Source organism: Lagenorhynchus albirostris, chromosome 3 (genome assembly GCF_949774975.1).
Source record: "Lagenorhynchus albirostris chromosome 3, mLagAlb1.1, whole genome shotgun sequence".
Taxonomy (NCBI): Eukaryota; Metazoa; Chordata; class Mammalia; order Artiodactyla; family Delphinidae; genus Lagenorhynchus; species Lagenorhynchus albirostris.
The window spans coordinates 76,760,042-76,775,584 of record NC_083097.1 but is presented as its reverse complement, the minus strand read 5'-3'; the positions used below and the strand labels follow the sequence as shown (position 1 = coordinate 76,775,584).

The window sequence follows — 15,543 nt, the reverse complement described above, 5'->3', positions numbered from 1 at the left end:
AACATAATATAACATTCACTTTTATATTTCTATAGGTGTTATGGCCGTGCATTAAAACTGATGTCTACATCTAACACGTGGTGTGATCTTGGAATTAATTATTATCGCCAAGCACAACATCTAGCAGAAACAGGCAGCAAGTCGAATGATCTTCAGGAGCTATTGGAGAAATCTTTGCATGTATGGTTTTGAGAAATTTTTCATAAACTTTTAAAAAAACTAAGGGCTTTTCTGAAAGATGCTTTTGATAAAGTAAATTCTGTAGTGTTTTCACATAAAACCACACTTACCTTGATATAAATGCTGATATTCTGAGAAAAATTTATCTACTTTTATTTTTCAGTGTCTGAAAAAGGCTGTGAGACTTGACAGTAATAATCACTTATACTGGAATGCTCTTGGTGTAGTTTCATGTTACAGTGGTAAGAATTGAGTAACACTTCAATATTTTTAGAAGATTGCCTGTTTTCAGGCAGTAAAGTTCAGTTTTATTGAAATCTGTATTTTTCAGGTATTAGAAATTATGCCCTTGCTCAGCACTGTTTCATCAAATCAATCCAATCAGAACAAATTGTGAGTGTTACGTGTCTCTGTCTATGCAAAATAACTTCAAAATTTAGTGTTAATGATTTTCTGAGACTGCTATGTAGACAAGGGACCTAATTTTGTATATGTGTGTTTTTTAGAATGCTGTTGCATGGACCAACTTGGGAGTGTTATACCTTGCAAATGAAAAGATTGAGGTACATATATTGTCTGTTTTGTCCTATTAAAATAAAGAACATTTTCTATATATGTCCTCTTCATAATAGCTTAACTTGTTGTGGAGAAATACTTTGCACATTGTTATCTATCCAGCATGCTCTCTAATATGCTAGATCATTGATAGCATTCACTTTATTATATTGAATAATGAATGTGTAAGATTTCCCTTTTCATGTCACAAGAAATTTCTGGTTTTATAATTATGTTGATTTTTTCATTTGGAGATTAAAATAATTCTGTTATGAATTATTTGGGTGTGTTTCTTTTTATCTTTCACACGTTAAGAGGAGTCCCATGTAGGCTGTGTTGGGGGTGGGGTGAGGAAGTAAGGGCATTTATTAGTACTCTCTAGAAACTTAAATTTAACCTTTGCTTGGTAATTTAGATTTGGCTTTAGCAGATATTAATCCCTTTACATGCCACGGTGTAAATTGTCATACGTGAAGAGTTGTATATAGAGAATTGGAACTACAGTAATGGGGAGCATGTTTATAGGTCATGTTTAGAAGTTTCCACAAATCTATATATAATAGCACATCTGTACTGTTTTGTGTTTCAGCCGGTATATTAAATATCATCCTTTTAATATAGCTTCAGTGGTATTCTCAGGGATACATGAAGTCACTGCAGAGATTGCTTTAGAAGATTGTAAATAGAATGAAGAAAAATATTAATTTGGATCTTAAAATATGTGAAAATATTTTTTTAAAATTTAAACAAAGATAAGTCTTAGTTAATAAGCTACGAATGTGGTTTTATGGTAGTGTGGTGCAGTTGTTGTCCATGAGCTTACTTTCTTAAGAGAAAAAAAGACTGTTTCCTGCCACACATAGATAGATTATTGGGAAAACAATACAAAGCAGCATATAATAAGTTATTCTTTGTAGCAGAAAAAAAAGCATATGATTTAAAGTGTCCAAGTGGGGTAACGTGAAAGTTTCCTAACTGTTTAGCTCAGATTTATGTTGACCACTCCTTTCACCCAGTAGCAGGTCTCAGACCTCACTTGTTGGTAGTTTTTATCTTCCCAGTTGAGCTCCAAGAGAGGGGAATAGATTCAGCCTTCTCTAATTATTTCCATCAGACCTGTGGCTTAGCAAATAGATGGGTAATTGGTTCAAAGTTCTGCAGGCTATGAGGCAGACACCTACAGTGCCCTTTCATTGAGGACCAGAATCCCTAAGCCTGTAGAGAAATCTGTTGAATCCGGGACTCTTTCAGGACTATATTTAAGACATAGTTGTAAGCGTTGCCAATTGTGCTTAAACAGTGAAGTTTTAGGTTCATTTGTATTTATGTTTACAAGTCTGGCTTTTCTTATTCTCTTATGCTTTTTAAATATAAGTGCTTTAATATAAAGTTTATAAAATGGCTTGTTATTTTTTGCCTTTTTTTCCTAGCAAGCTCATGAAGCTTTCAAAATGGCTCAATCCCTTGATCCATCTTATTTAATGTGCTGGATTGGACAAGTAAGATATATAACATATAGTTATTAATAATCTGTTTTATAACTAACATGTTAATAGAAAGTGGTATAAATAACGTGTCAATATAAACAACACTGATAATAATGATAGCATTTGAGGGCTTACTTTGTGCCAGTTGCTGTGCTAGGCTCTTTGTGTGTGGAAGCTGAAGCTAAAAGATCCCATGTATCATGCCCAAGGTCATACAGCTTGTAATGATTAAGCTTTGATTTGAGGGGCTTTGAACACCATCATTCTGCATTATTCTTAAAAAATAAACCTAGAACTCTGTTAACATACATTTATCAAAAAAATGAACATTTACAAGATCATTTGATTATGTTTTCTCATTTTCTGTAAAATCTTCATATTTGATTTGGTACTTGTTTATGAGTGCCCCCCCCCACTCCTACCCGGCAAAGTTTAGATTTTTGTACTGCCAAATAGGAATCAGGTTACTAGTCTGAGTCTGTCACTTACTAATTGTTTTACCTTAACATATCACTTCTGCATTTCATTTTTCTTACCTGAAAAAGAAGGAGATTGGCCTGAGTGGCCTCCAAGGTCTTGTCTAGTTGAGAAGTTGTAATAAATTAGTAAGTGGTTGATTGTTTCAGTTCAGAGACTAGTGGGAGCATCATCCCTATTAGAAAATCATTAATCAGGGATTAGATATCTTCTCTTATACTTTGACTCTTGGGTCTGATTCTAGTTAATCGGTGAAACATGCAGAGTTAGGAAAGGCAAACTCCTGTTGCCATTAGCTGTGGTAGCATCTGGGAGCAGTGGCATTACTACACTAATCTCTATGTAAGGTTTTGGACCTAGGGGGCCTGAGAATTTGCATTTATAACTGCTCCCAACTGAGGACGATGCTGGTGGTCCAGGGCCTTCACTTTTGAGTAGCACTGCTGTAGGTCAGTAGGTCTGAGATGCTCATCAGAGTCACTTAAGTATTTTTTTTCTTATTTTTATTTATTTATTTTTAAAATTTTATTTATGTTTGGCTGTATTGGGTCTTCATTGCTGCACGTGGGCTTTCTCTAGTTGCGGCGAGTGGGGGCTACTCTTCGTTGCGGTGCGTGGGCTTCTTATTGCGGTGGCTTCTCTTGTTGCAGAGCGTGGGCTTCAGTAGTTGTGGCATGCAGGCTCAGTAGTTGTAGCTCGCGGGCTCTGGAGCGCAGGTTCAGTATTTGTGGCGTACGGGCTTAGTTGCTCCGTGGCTTATGGGATCTTCCCAGACCAGGGCTCGAACCCGTGTCCCCTGCATTGGCAGGCAGATTCTTAACCACTGTGCCACCAGGGAAGTCCCTTTTCTTATTTTTAAATTATTTCTGTTCTTAAAAATAATTTATTTCAGGAGGTAATTAGTAGATTTAATTAAAATGGTAACAATAGAGTGTGGCTTAATATTAATTTCTTAATTAATAATGTATGATAACTAAAAAAAACCCCCTGCTTTCTTATAAAAGATAGATGAGCTTGAAAGTAATTTTAACTGTCACATAATCTATGAAGTCAGTGGCATAGATATAATATTTAAAATCCTGAGGCAGTTTTAAAAAATAAACATGATGAGACTCTACCCAGATCTATGGAAGCTAGATTTCTAGGGGAGAGGATCTCCTTTATAAAAGCTTTCCAGTTGAATCTGAGGGGACCCTGTGATTAACAACTCTAATCCAGACAAATACCAGTATGAATAGATTGGGGGGAGGGAAGGGAGAAGGTAGCATAGCTTTATCAGCGTTCTGAGGAATTTTACGTGGATTATTTCACTAACTCCCTGGTTGCAAATGGAGTTCTGCAAGCATCTGTCAGCTTAAGGGCTAATTTAACAAGTCATTCTGGTCCTCTGAGCCATGGGAATACGGTAGCCAAGATTGAAAAAGAAGTTAACTTTGCTTTTAAGCACAGCTAGTAAACCTTTGGTTCCTCCAAAGAGTTTCATTTATTATTATTGTTAGTAGGAGTAGTGGTAGTAGTAATAGTAGTAGTAGTAGTCCTTTTAAACACATTAAGAGCCTCCTTTTTCCTTTTATAGGCTCTAATTGCAGAGACAGTTGGAAGTTATGACACCATGGATCTCTTCAGGCACACTACAGAACTCAGTATGCACGTAAGAATTTGAGCATTCTTCAGGATTCATTAATGAATAAAGTACTGTCCTTCTTGAGAAATTGAATACATAGTGGTATCAGATGTTAATGATAGCAGTTGTCCCTACTCTTCATTCTTTCTTAAAAAACAGATTAAACTGTCATTAAAGAGCTGATGAAGAAATGACATTGGGATTCAATAGATGAAGTAATCATGTAGAATAGAAACTGAGACTCAAAAAAAACCCACAATCGACAGATGAATGGATAAAGAAGATGTGACACATATATACAATGGAATATTACTCAGCCATAAAAAGAGACAAAATTGAGTTATTTGTAGTGAGGTGGATGGACCTAGAGTCTGTCATACAGAGTGAAGTAAGTCAGAAAGAGAAAAACAAATACCATATGCCAATACATACATATGGAATCTAAAAAAAAAAAGGTTCTGAAGAACCTAGGGGCAGGACAGGAATAAAGACACAGATGTAGAGAATGGACTTGAGGACATGGGGAGGGGGAATGGTAAGCTGAGACGAAGTGAGAGAGTGGCATGGACATATATACACTACCAAATGTAAAATAGATAGCTAGTGGGAAGCAGCCGCATAACACAGGGAGATCAGCTTCTGCTTTGTGACCACCTGGAGGGGTGGGATAGGGAGGGTGGGAGGGAGACGCAAGAGGTAGGGGATATGGGGATATATGTGTACTTATAGCTGATTTAGTTTGTTATACAGCAGCAACTAACAACAATGTAAAGCAATTATACTCCAATAAGGATGTTAAAAAAACAAACAAACTGGTACGTCCATACCTACGGAATGCTAAGCAATAAAAAGGAGTTAACTCTTAATACAAAAAAAAATGAGATAAATACTAGACTTGGTTGACATTTCTCGATTATTTATGAAAGTGTTTTAGAATTCTTTTGATTGGTAATTATTTGTTTGACCTATGGAAATGATGCTGAGAAGAAGCAAACCAACCCATCAGGAGGGGCTCTGTTTTTTCCCCTTTATTTATCCTCCTTGATTCTTCTACTTAGGTTTGAAGCAAGTGATTTAAATATGTTCTTAGCTGTGTTGTATCATAGTGACCCTTTATTTAAAGGCACTTACCAGTTGACTTAGAAGACTAAGATGTGATATTTACTGTATTGAAGTACATTGTTTCATTTCTTAATTTTTCTTGGAAGATTTATTACCCTGTGTCTACTTGTTAATTTTGGCCTTTTTACAGACGGAGGGAGCAATAGGTTATGCGTATTGGGTCTGTACAACATTGCAAGATAAAAGCAACAGAGACACGGAGCTGTACCAGTACAACATCCTCCAGATGAATGCAATTCCAGCAGCACAAGTGGTTTTGAGTAAATACACAGGTAAGGCACCTGTTATACAATGGCAAGATACATGAAGAATTGTTGAGATAATTTAAAGAATTTAAATTAATTAAATTTAAAATTAATTCCAAATTAAATATTAGCTCCTTAAGACATGAATTTGCCCTTTCCCCCCCACGGCCAAGTATTCTGCTTTTTAAACTTTTCTAAAGATTTTTGAAGAGTGCTGAAAATTGTTATTACCTATTGATTCAAGGTAGAAGTGATTTCCATGTTGTAGTAGGAAGCATTTTGGAGCCTAATGGTCCTGAGTTGCTGCTGTTCTAGCTCTGCTGTTTACTTTCTCTGCAGTCTTAGGCCAAGTATTTTACTTGCCTTAACTTCTGTTAATCTTGGGAAGTAGAGATAATAATACTGAGGTTGCAGAGATGTGAGAATTCAATGAGGTAATATGCTTTAAGTTCCAAACCCAGTGCCTTTAACGTCCCACTTTAACACCTAATCTTTCTTCAACATACTGGAAATGTTTAGGCTTAGGAAAAGGACAGAATGGTGAAATTTAATTAGCCATCTATTGTAATAACTTTCTTCCTTAATAAAACTAACATTGGGTGTAGTCTCAGCTCCACCACTTAGTAGCCATGATGAAACCTTGGGCTTATTACCAAATTGAATTTTAGTTTTCCTACCTATAATCCAAGAGTGAAAGTATCTATTGCTTAGGGTTTAATGAGATGATATATATAAAATGTTATGCAGAGTACCTGGCATATCCTAGATGCTCAAGAAATATTAGTTTCACTAGCATCTTATTTATCCCTCAACAAAATTCTAATAAAGAAGCAAGGCGTTTAAGCAGTAATATTGACAGTTGAATAATATGAAGAATCAGATAAACTGAAAAGCAGAGGAGAAAATGCCTCATCATTGTAATATGCAGGATGGTAATACTCTTCCTGCATTGAGCCTGGGGCACTTGAGTAGAAGGCAGTTCATTTATAAACATCAGCACTTCGGGACATTGAAATATTATGCAGTGTGCCCAAATGAATGACTCTAATGAATACCTAGAGCCTCTGAGAAAGTGTATGATCAGAAATTTTATTGATAGGTTTCCTTACAGAATGAGAAACATTTGTGAAGGGTTTACATAAAGAGGTAAATTTTTAGCTGTCTGCAAAATTCAGATACCTAGAACAACAAACAGTCTCTGACAGTTATAAATAGCTAGGTTTTTGAGTTTGTAGTGGAGCCGTATCATATATTCATTTAACAAATTCAAGCACAAATATGTGCTTGACCAAAAAAATATGTGTCAAGCACAAATATGTGTCATATTTGTGTCAAGCACAAATATGTGCTTGACCAAAAAAATATTAATTTAGAAGCAGAAAAGAGAGAGGGGGGACAAGAGAAAATGCAGATAAATCATTTGTCCTGCTGACCGTTGGCCTCAGGGTGAGAGTGGATGAAGGTTATGGGTCTCCTCTTAATTTGACTCAGTTTGGTGACCTTCTCCTTGTGTGATGACCTAAGAATTTTGCAGGAATCATTTTAACCGTGTGATTTTTACCTTATGCTTTGACAGTTAGAACCTAATCATCACATAAGATGTGATTATACTCTACTCTGTTAAACAGTTTAAGAGATTTGAAGGCTTGCTTCCCAACACAAGTTGATCAGATGTGTTTTTTTCTCCTTTGCACGTTAGTAGATGATATATGATGTTTTCTGACATTAGAATTCAAAATACTACACTGAAAGTGCCCAAATCATCTTCTGTTTCTAGAGTACAATACTGAATTTTTTAAAAAATACATAGAAATTGGAACAGAACCACCAAGAGAAATTGTTGCTAAATTTAATCCCAGGAAGGTTTAAGTGACTAGCCAAAGAACTGGATTTCCTTACAATTCAAATGACCCGTTTTAACATGAGCTATGATTTCAAATTGTTATACCTTTGGGAATAAAAAAGTGTTTAAACTTTAAAACATAAGTAGAAGCCATATGTAACTATAGATGTTACTCAGTAATTTAAAAGAGTTCTGAAATGATTACTGGTATTTTATAGTCAGGATAAAATCAGACTACTATTCTTAGCAATGCCCATGACCTCAGGAAATAATCTAGTGTTTAAAATGTTGAAAAAAATTGAAAATAAAACTCATATTTTATAAACACAACCATTATGCACATGCAAAGAAAAGATATTTTTGGATTTCCAGAAAGAATTCAGAATTATGCTCCAGCCTTCACAATGTTGGGTTACTTAAATGAACATCTACAACTGAAGAAGGAAGCAGCAGATGCATACCAGAGGTAAAGGCTCCCTTTAATTGAAATGTGGTCCTTATTTGTCAGTTGGCCTTTTTAAGATATAGTTTCATTTTCATGAAGAAGGTACTAATAAAATGTTCTGATTCTTTTCCTGATCTTTCATTATTTATTATTATTACATTTTGTATATGAAAAGATACAGTTCTAAATTTTCAGCTATATTTTCGTTTCTGTTGCTCAACCTGAGAGAAAGAGAGGAAGAGAGAGACAGAGAGAGAAAAAAAATAAAAACCAAACCAGAAAACCTCTCAGGTTTTAGAAAAATCTGTCCCTTTACAGTTTGTCTCGCTTTATTATTAAAGACATGTGTTTATTCAGAGAAGAAATGAGATTTAAGGCATGAGAAAAAATTACATGTTATTTTGAATCACTTTAATGTCTACTATATCGTATTTATTCATTCAGTAAATATTTGTTAAACTGCTATGTGTCAAGCAGTGTCCTTGGCATTGGCAATTTAGCAGTGAGTTAAAACAAACACAGGCTCAGTTCTCATGGAGCTCATGTTCTGGTGGAGGGGAGGCGCATTGTAAGCTAATAAACATCTGTGATGGTAACAATTGCTAGCAAAGAAAATCGAAGTAAAGGGCTAGACACTAGAGAGGCAAGCAGCAAATTTGAGATAGGTTTAAGAGGTAGGTTTCCTAAGGAGGCAATTAAGGCCTGACCTGAATGAAGCGAGGCCACAAGCTGTTTGGTTATCAGGGAAAGAGCATTCCAGGCAGAAGGAACAGCAAGAACAAGTGCTCTGAAGCAGGAGTGGACTTGGTATATTGAAGAAACAAGGACAGTGTGCTTGAGTGAGATGACCAGCCGGGAGAGTGAGAGGAAATTAAATCAACTTGAAGTTTTATTCTCTACAAATTAATTGATCTGTGGGGCTTCCCTGGTGACGCAGTGGTTAAGAATCTGCCTGCCAATGCAGGGGACACGGGTTTGAGCCCTGGTCCGGGAAGATCCCACATGCCGTAGAGCAGCTAAGCCCATCCGCCACAACTACTGAGCCTGCGCTCTAGAGCGCGCGAGCCACAACTACTGATCCCGCATGCCAGAACTACAGAAGCCCATGCACCTAGAGTCTGTGCTCCACAACAAGAGAAGCCACGGTAATGAGAAGCCCATGCAACGCAACAAAGAGTAGCCCCCACTTGCCACAACTAGAGAAAGCCCGCGCGCACCAACAAAGACCCAACGCTGCCAAAAATAAATAAAAATTAAAAAAAAAATTAATCGATCTGTGAATAAGAAAATCACGGTTGATCTCATGAGTACTAGACAAAAAGTTAAAAGACCTGATTGCCTAACCTCTGAGGCACATCACTGCTCTAAATCTAAATAAACAGATGTTTAGAAGAAGCCTTGTCAGATAATAAATAATCGAGGTGTCCCAAATGCTTTGCCATCCTTGTATGGATCTCTCTGTAGTTAAAGAAGTAATCACTAGATGGTACTGGAGGCTGTATAATCAAGAAGTTATTTTGCCAGGTGTATGTGGAGAGAGGTTTATGAAAACCCACAATTCTATTTCTTTCAACGTTACAATAAAGTTACCAATAAAGAAAATAGAAATTTGATAGGATACAACAGTGAGCAGGATTTTTAAACAGAGAAAACTAGGCAGCTTTAGAATGCTTGCTACTTTTTTGGGTATACATTATAATCACAAATACTGTGAGTGTAACACTGGTTATACCTTTGCTTAAATGGCAACTCTATAGTCACTTGGGTATACACCACTCTTTCTTGACTGATCACCACTGTTGTTTTCTCCTTAAACAAGGATTTGAGACTTGAAATGACAAATTAGGTATAAATCTAACCACAGGTACAGTCTTTAATATGATACTGTTTCTGTAATACTGTCTTTTAGACTTCTCTGGCAAATTTTTGTTTTTCATGTAACATCAGGGGCATTAAAAGCTTTTCTTGGCTATTTCTCCCTGGCTAATCTTTAACAGAAAAAAAAAAGTCATTAAATATCCAACTGCTTTGGTTGTTGAGACATTTCCCTGCTTGCCCAAAGGGGACTGAGCATGAGAAGGTAAAAATATGGGCTGTCAGCATGTTGTTGTATTTATTCTAAGCCTCTTGGGACTCCTGATGACTCATTCCCTTCTCTGAATTCATTATTGCCTAAATATCTTTCTGTATGTAGCAGGAAAACACACATGAAAGCACTCAATTTCCTGGCTTCCTACCTCAAACTTCTAATATATAAATAATTTTAAGAGTGTACTATGTACTTCAAATTCTGTATACTTCAAATATGTCAAAAGTTTAAAACATCAACCCAGTTGTTCCCCATGTTTAGATTAAAATCTTTGGAATATTTAAAGCTCAAGTATGGTCAGTAATTTCTCTTATTAAGAGGTCACTTTTTATTATTTTCCTGACAATCTAAAATCTATTAAGTGCTTTTGTGGTACCAGTTTAATAAAATATAAATAAGCTGTTATGGAACTAGTTAAATAATTAGTAGAATTAAATGAAGAAAACAAAAATCTGTAGATTCAGTTAAGGAGGAAGAGTAAAAGAATGCTATTGCACGTAGATAATTTAAAATACCTTGTCCTTTTTTTAAAGGGCAATTTTGTTGTTACAGACTGCAGAAGACAGAGATGCTTATAATGTTACAATAAGAAATTATGGCAGATTGTTATGGTAAGCATATTTTTTCCCATTAATTCCATGAACCTAACAGGTTTTTCTGGTGAAAGCTGTGGGGCTAGTGAGGTGATGACCAGTTTCCAGAGTAGCGGGTTGTGTATGAATGAGTACGATGATGACATTCCCCCAGGATACATCATTCCCACTGTACCAAGCTGTGTTAACAGTTTACTGTCCCTGTAATGACCCCTAGTCCCAGTGTCCTTTGTGAGGACCAGGTTTAGAACTGATGTTTGTGAACTAGACAGGAGAGGTAGTTACTGTTTCTAATAGTAGAAGCCTAGTTAATTGGAAGAGGATTCGATTTATTCTGATTTGATGTATATTCTTAAACTGGGGGTGGGATTAAGGGTCCAGAAACCCTTTTGAGATAGTACACAAAAATTTTTGTATGTGTGCATTTTGGGGGTGGGGAGGGAGCAATATCACTTATCTTCAGAGTCTCAAAGACTTCCGACTTCAAAAAAAAGATTGAAAAAAAAAATAGGCTGGAAACCAATTGTTTCAGAGGATAGGACTCGGTTGGGACAGTAGGAGTGTTAATGGGAGGAAGACTTTTGGCTCAAGGAGGCATTCCTCAAATTGAGAGCTGCCCCAAAATTGAATGTTCCAGTTTGAAACACATTATTAGAACTATAGTTTGATATTTTGGGATTAGTACCTACATCTTTTAAGGAGCTACATAGTAGAAATCGGAGGTAGCCAGTTCATTTCTTTTATAACCGTGTAACTGAATCATATCTACAGACAGAAAATTTTCCCTGTTTTGATTGCTTCTCCTTTTAATTCTTTTAAATCGTTGTGTTTAGGAGTTGATAGAGCTCTGTCAGTTCCAACATTTTGTTGTAAGAAACTGTATGGAGCAAAGTATCTGTTCTCTTTAGTTAGATGTTTCATATAATGTAACTGTTTTAGAAGAAAATTGATACCTCCCATTGAAAATAGGTCATCTGATTTCTTTTTAATTTGTTTCTATTATGAAATATATTAAACATGCAAAACATAGCGATAGAGTATGGAGCATAATTTAGTGAATAGTCACCATTCAGATATAACAGATCTTAAAATTCTGCTAATAGGTTTCAGGTTTCTTTTTCAAAAAAAAAAGTTAGAAATAAAGTTGAAGCTCCTTGTGCCCTTCTCTAGTTCCATTCTTTTCTCTACAAAAGTTATCAAATGTTTGAAGATAGTGTTCATTAAAAAAAAAACTTTAAAAATACATGTATGGGGGGCTTCCCTGGTGGCACAGTGGTTAAGAATCTGCCTGCCAATGCAGGGGACACGGGTTCGAGCCCTGGTCCGGGAAGATCCCACATGCCGCAGAGCAGCTAAGCCCGTATACTACAACTACTGAGCCTGCGGTCTAGAGCCCGCATGCCACAACTACTGAAGCCTGTGCGCCTAGAGCTGGTGTTCCACAACAAGAGAAGCCACTGCAGTGAGAGGGATGTGCATCACAACGTAGAGTAACCCCCGCTCACCACAACTAGAGAAAGCCCATGCGCAGCAACGAAGACCCGGTGCAGCCAAAAATAAACAAATTAGATTAATTAATTAAAAAAATACATGTATGTATCCATAAACAATCTAAGGTAGTCCTTTTCCCTTCATTAAATATTTATCAAAAGTTGAGTTAATGGATTTTTAAATTCTTTCACCTTCATAAAATTAATTTTAGAAGCAAATATTGCCTATATTTTTAGCTCCCATCCACACCTCCAAGATTAAAAAGATTTTATGAAAAGATTTTTCTTTTATGAAAAAGATTTAAAAATAGAAGCAGTTTCTGATTATAGTGATAGATACCAGAGATCAGAGTCTCAGAGGTTCAGTGAGTCTGTTCCAGGTGGTGGCAGCCTCTCTTCATTTTTAAGTAAACAAAACACGTTTTTTTATTTTGTTGTTATTAAAAAGCATTCTACTTTAGTATCATGTATAACAATTTTTACTTTTATTCCTATTAAATACCAAAAAGATAATGTATAGTTTTGTCTGTGGGATTTTAGTGTATCTATATGCCCTCCAAAAAAATGGATGTGCAGATAAACAGTTTACCCGAAGGCTGAGTTTGGTTATGACTTGCTAAGCTTGTCAAAGATGCTCATAGGGTAATATTTAACTAACATATTAAGCTTAAAAAATTAGAGTTCTGTATCAAAGTCAACTTGAAATTATTTTTATAACAGAGTTTAATTCAAGTTTGTTAAAAAAAAACAGTTTGTAATTCAGCAGAACTGTTCATTTTCACACATAATTTAAAAGTGTGAAGTTAAATCCCCCTAGTGCATCCTGTTTGAAATAAGTGATAACGCCTTCTATTTTAATATGAGGCTTTTCTACAGCTTTAACACTGATAGATGAAGTAGGTTAAGTTGTTAAAAGAGCTTTAGTATAATAATATTTCTGAATTTTGATGATATAAGCCAAAATGATTTTTGATATTAAAAGTAAGTTATGTTTTGCTTCTTAGTTCTATTGGTGAATATGATAAAGCTATCCAGGCTTTTAAGTCAACACCCCTTGAGGAGTTAGAAGACATCATAGGTTTTGGATTGGCTTTATTTATGAAGGGTCTGTATAAAGAGAGCAGCAAAGGTAAGTGCGTTGCTTAAAGGATACTTTCTACTTTTCCAGAGCTGAGAAGAATTTAATCATGATGAGCTTACATACAGAAAGATGTAATATTAAGATGGGGGTAGGGGTTGCAGTGTTTATTAAAAATCTGACTAAAAGTCAGGAACGTTAAGAGGTACTTTTTAACTGTTCCTTCCTTTAGTACATTATTATGATGAATAGTCTTTTTAGCAGTGTTACGAACTGAATTTTATCTTTATTATTTAGATGAGGAAACAGACCCAAGATTACTTAGGGTACATGTATACGGTAGCATTTGAAAGCAAGTATTTACTACTCCACAGTGTTTCAGTATACATTTCTGATAAATGAAGGCCTCAACCATTGTTAGTAATAATACATTTTGGTTTCTCCAAAAATGCTTATTGAGTGCATTTCCACATATATGGCCCAGCCTATGTGTGTGCAGCTCATTTTAAGTACTGCTTAATGGAGTTGCTGGTCTGTACCTGGGAATGTGGGTGATACCTCAATGGCTCTAGACCTCCACTTCTTTTGAAGATAGTAATTCAAACCTGCCTATAGATTCTAAAGAAGGAAATTGAGAAATACCACATAATAACCCAAATGATATTCCCAGAATCACCTTGGAACAGCTAAACCAAGTTAGATATTCTAAATTTTTATTCCATTCACTTGAGAGCAAGGGAACAATAAGATGTAATTTTAGTTAGACCCTTTTAAAAAATAGGATTAGGTGGGCTTCCCTGGTGGCGCAGTGGTTGAGAGTCCGTCTGCCGATGCAGGGGACACGGGTTCATGCCCCGGTCCGGGAACATCCCACATGCTGCGGAGCGGCTAGGCCCATGAGCCATGGCCACTGAGCCTGCGCGTCCGGAGCCTGTGCTCCACAACCGGAGAGGCCACAACAGTGAGAGGCCCACGTACTGCAAAAAAAAAAAAAAAAAAAAAATAGTATTAGGAAAGGAAGTATCCCACCATTTGTCAGTCAGGATTGCTTTTATATTGTTTTGTTTTTGTTTCCAACTCTATGTAACAGCCTATGAGAGAGCCTTGTCTACTGTTGAATCAGAGCAAGACAAAGCTCATATCTTGACAGCTCTGGCAATAGCGGAGTATAAACAAGGAAAAATGGACGTAGCCAAGACATTGTTATTTAAATGGTATGTATAGTTGACATCAACACTCGACATGACCAGATACTTAAATATTGGGTTAAAATTTGGAGGAACGTAAAATGAACTTCTTAATGTTTCAGGAACATTTTTGTGAACAAAAGGGATTGGACCCACCTGGTTCTGAACTGACAGTCACAGGTGGAGCTAGAGATAATGGCTTAATTTTAAATTCTGGATTCATCCAATCCTTCAAAACCATCCTGTACTCTGTGTGTATTATTTATTTTTTAAAAACAGTAATTGATCAGCTGATCTCTTCGGATCATAAAATTTTAATGAAGGCAGTCATTAACTGGCTTGTTTTTGGCCCCGTAAGTTCCCAAAGAGACTTTTTTTCCTCTTTCATATTCAGGATAACCTGATAAAGTTCATTTAAAGTTGAGTCTTTAAAAATGTGTATATACACCAATATAAATTGTAACTGTTTCTTTATTTTTGGAATAATTTAATAAAATAACAATCTCTGATATCTGTAATTACTTATATGGTATTTTTAAAAAAATATTTTATTTTATTTTTGGCTGCGTTGGGTCTTGGTTGTTGCACGTGGGCTTTTCTCTAGTTGCAGTGAGCAGGGGCTACTCTTCATTGTGTGCAGGCTTCTTTTTCTTTAATTTTTAAATTTTATTGTATTTATTTTTTTATACAGCAGGTTCTTATTAGTCATCAATTTTATACACATCAGTATATACCTGTCAATGCCAATCGCCCAGTTCATCACACCACCATCCCCACACCCTGGCTGCTTTCCCTGCTTGCTGTCCATACGTTTGTTCTCTACATCTGTGTCTCAGTTTCTGCCCTGCAAACCGGTTCATCTGTACCATTTTTCTAGGTTCCACATATATGCGTTAATATACGATATTTGTTTTTCTCTTTCTGACTTACTTCACTCTGTATGACAGTCTCTACATCCATCCACGTCTAAACAAATGACCCAATTTCGTTCCTTTTTATGGCTCAGTACTATTCCATTGTATATATGTACCACATCTTCTTTATCCATTCATCTGTCTCTGGACATTTAAGTTGCTTCCATGACCTGACTATAAATAGTAAATAGTAAATAGTGCTGCAGTAAATAGT

General features: G+C 36.0%; 1 protein-coding gene across 1 annotated transcript in view; it reads left to right on the top strand.

Moving 5' to 3' along the window:
• The window catches only part of SKIC3 (SKI3 subunit of superkiller complex), a 242,511-nt gene that overhangs the window by 193,396 nt on the left and 33,572 nt on the right, over window positions 1-15,543 (top strand). Inside the window, exons 23-33 of the mRNA XM_060143291.1 lie at window positions 36-180; window positions 344-422; window positions 512-573; window positions 687-743; window positions 2,166-2,234; window positions 4,276-4,350; window positions 5,576-5,717; window positions 7,906-7,999; window positions 10,601-10,678; window positions 13,155-13,279; window positions 14,319-14,442. Coding sequence (XP_059999274.1) covers window positions 36-180; window positions 344-422; window positions 512-573; window positions 687-743; window positions 2,166-2,234; window positions 4,276-4,350; window positions 5,576-5,717; window positions 7,906-7,999; window positions 10,601-10,678; window positions 13,155-13,279; window positions 14,319-14,442 — 1,050 coding nt within the window. The remainder of the gene's footprint in view (window positions 1-35; window positions 181-343; window positions 423-511; window positions 574-686; window positions 744-2,165; window positions 2,235-4,275; window positions 4,351-5,575; window positions 5,718-7,905; window positions 8,000-10,600; window positions 10,679-13,154; window positions 13,280-14,318; window positions 14,443-15,543) is intronic.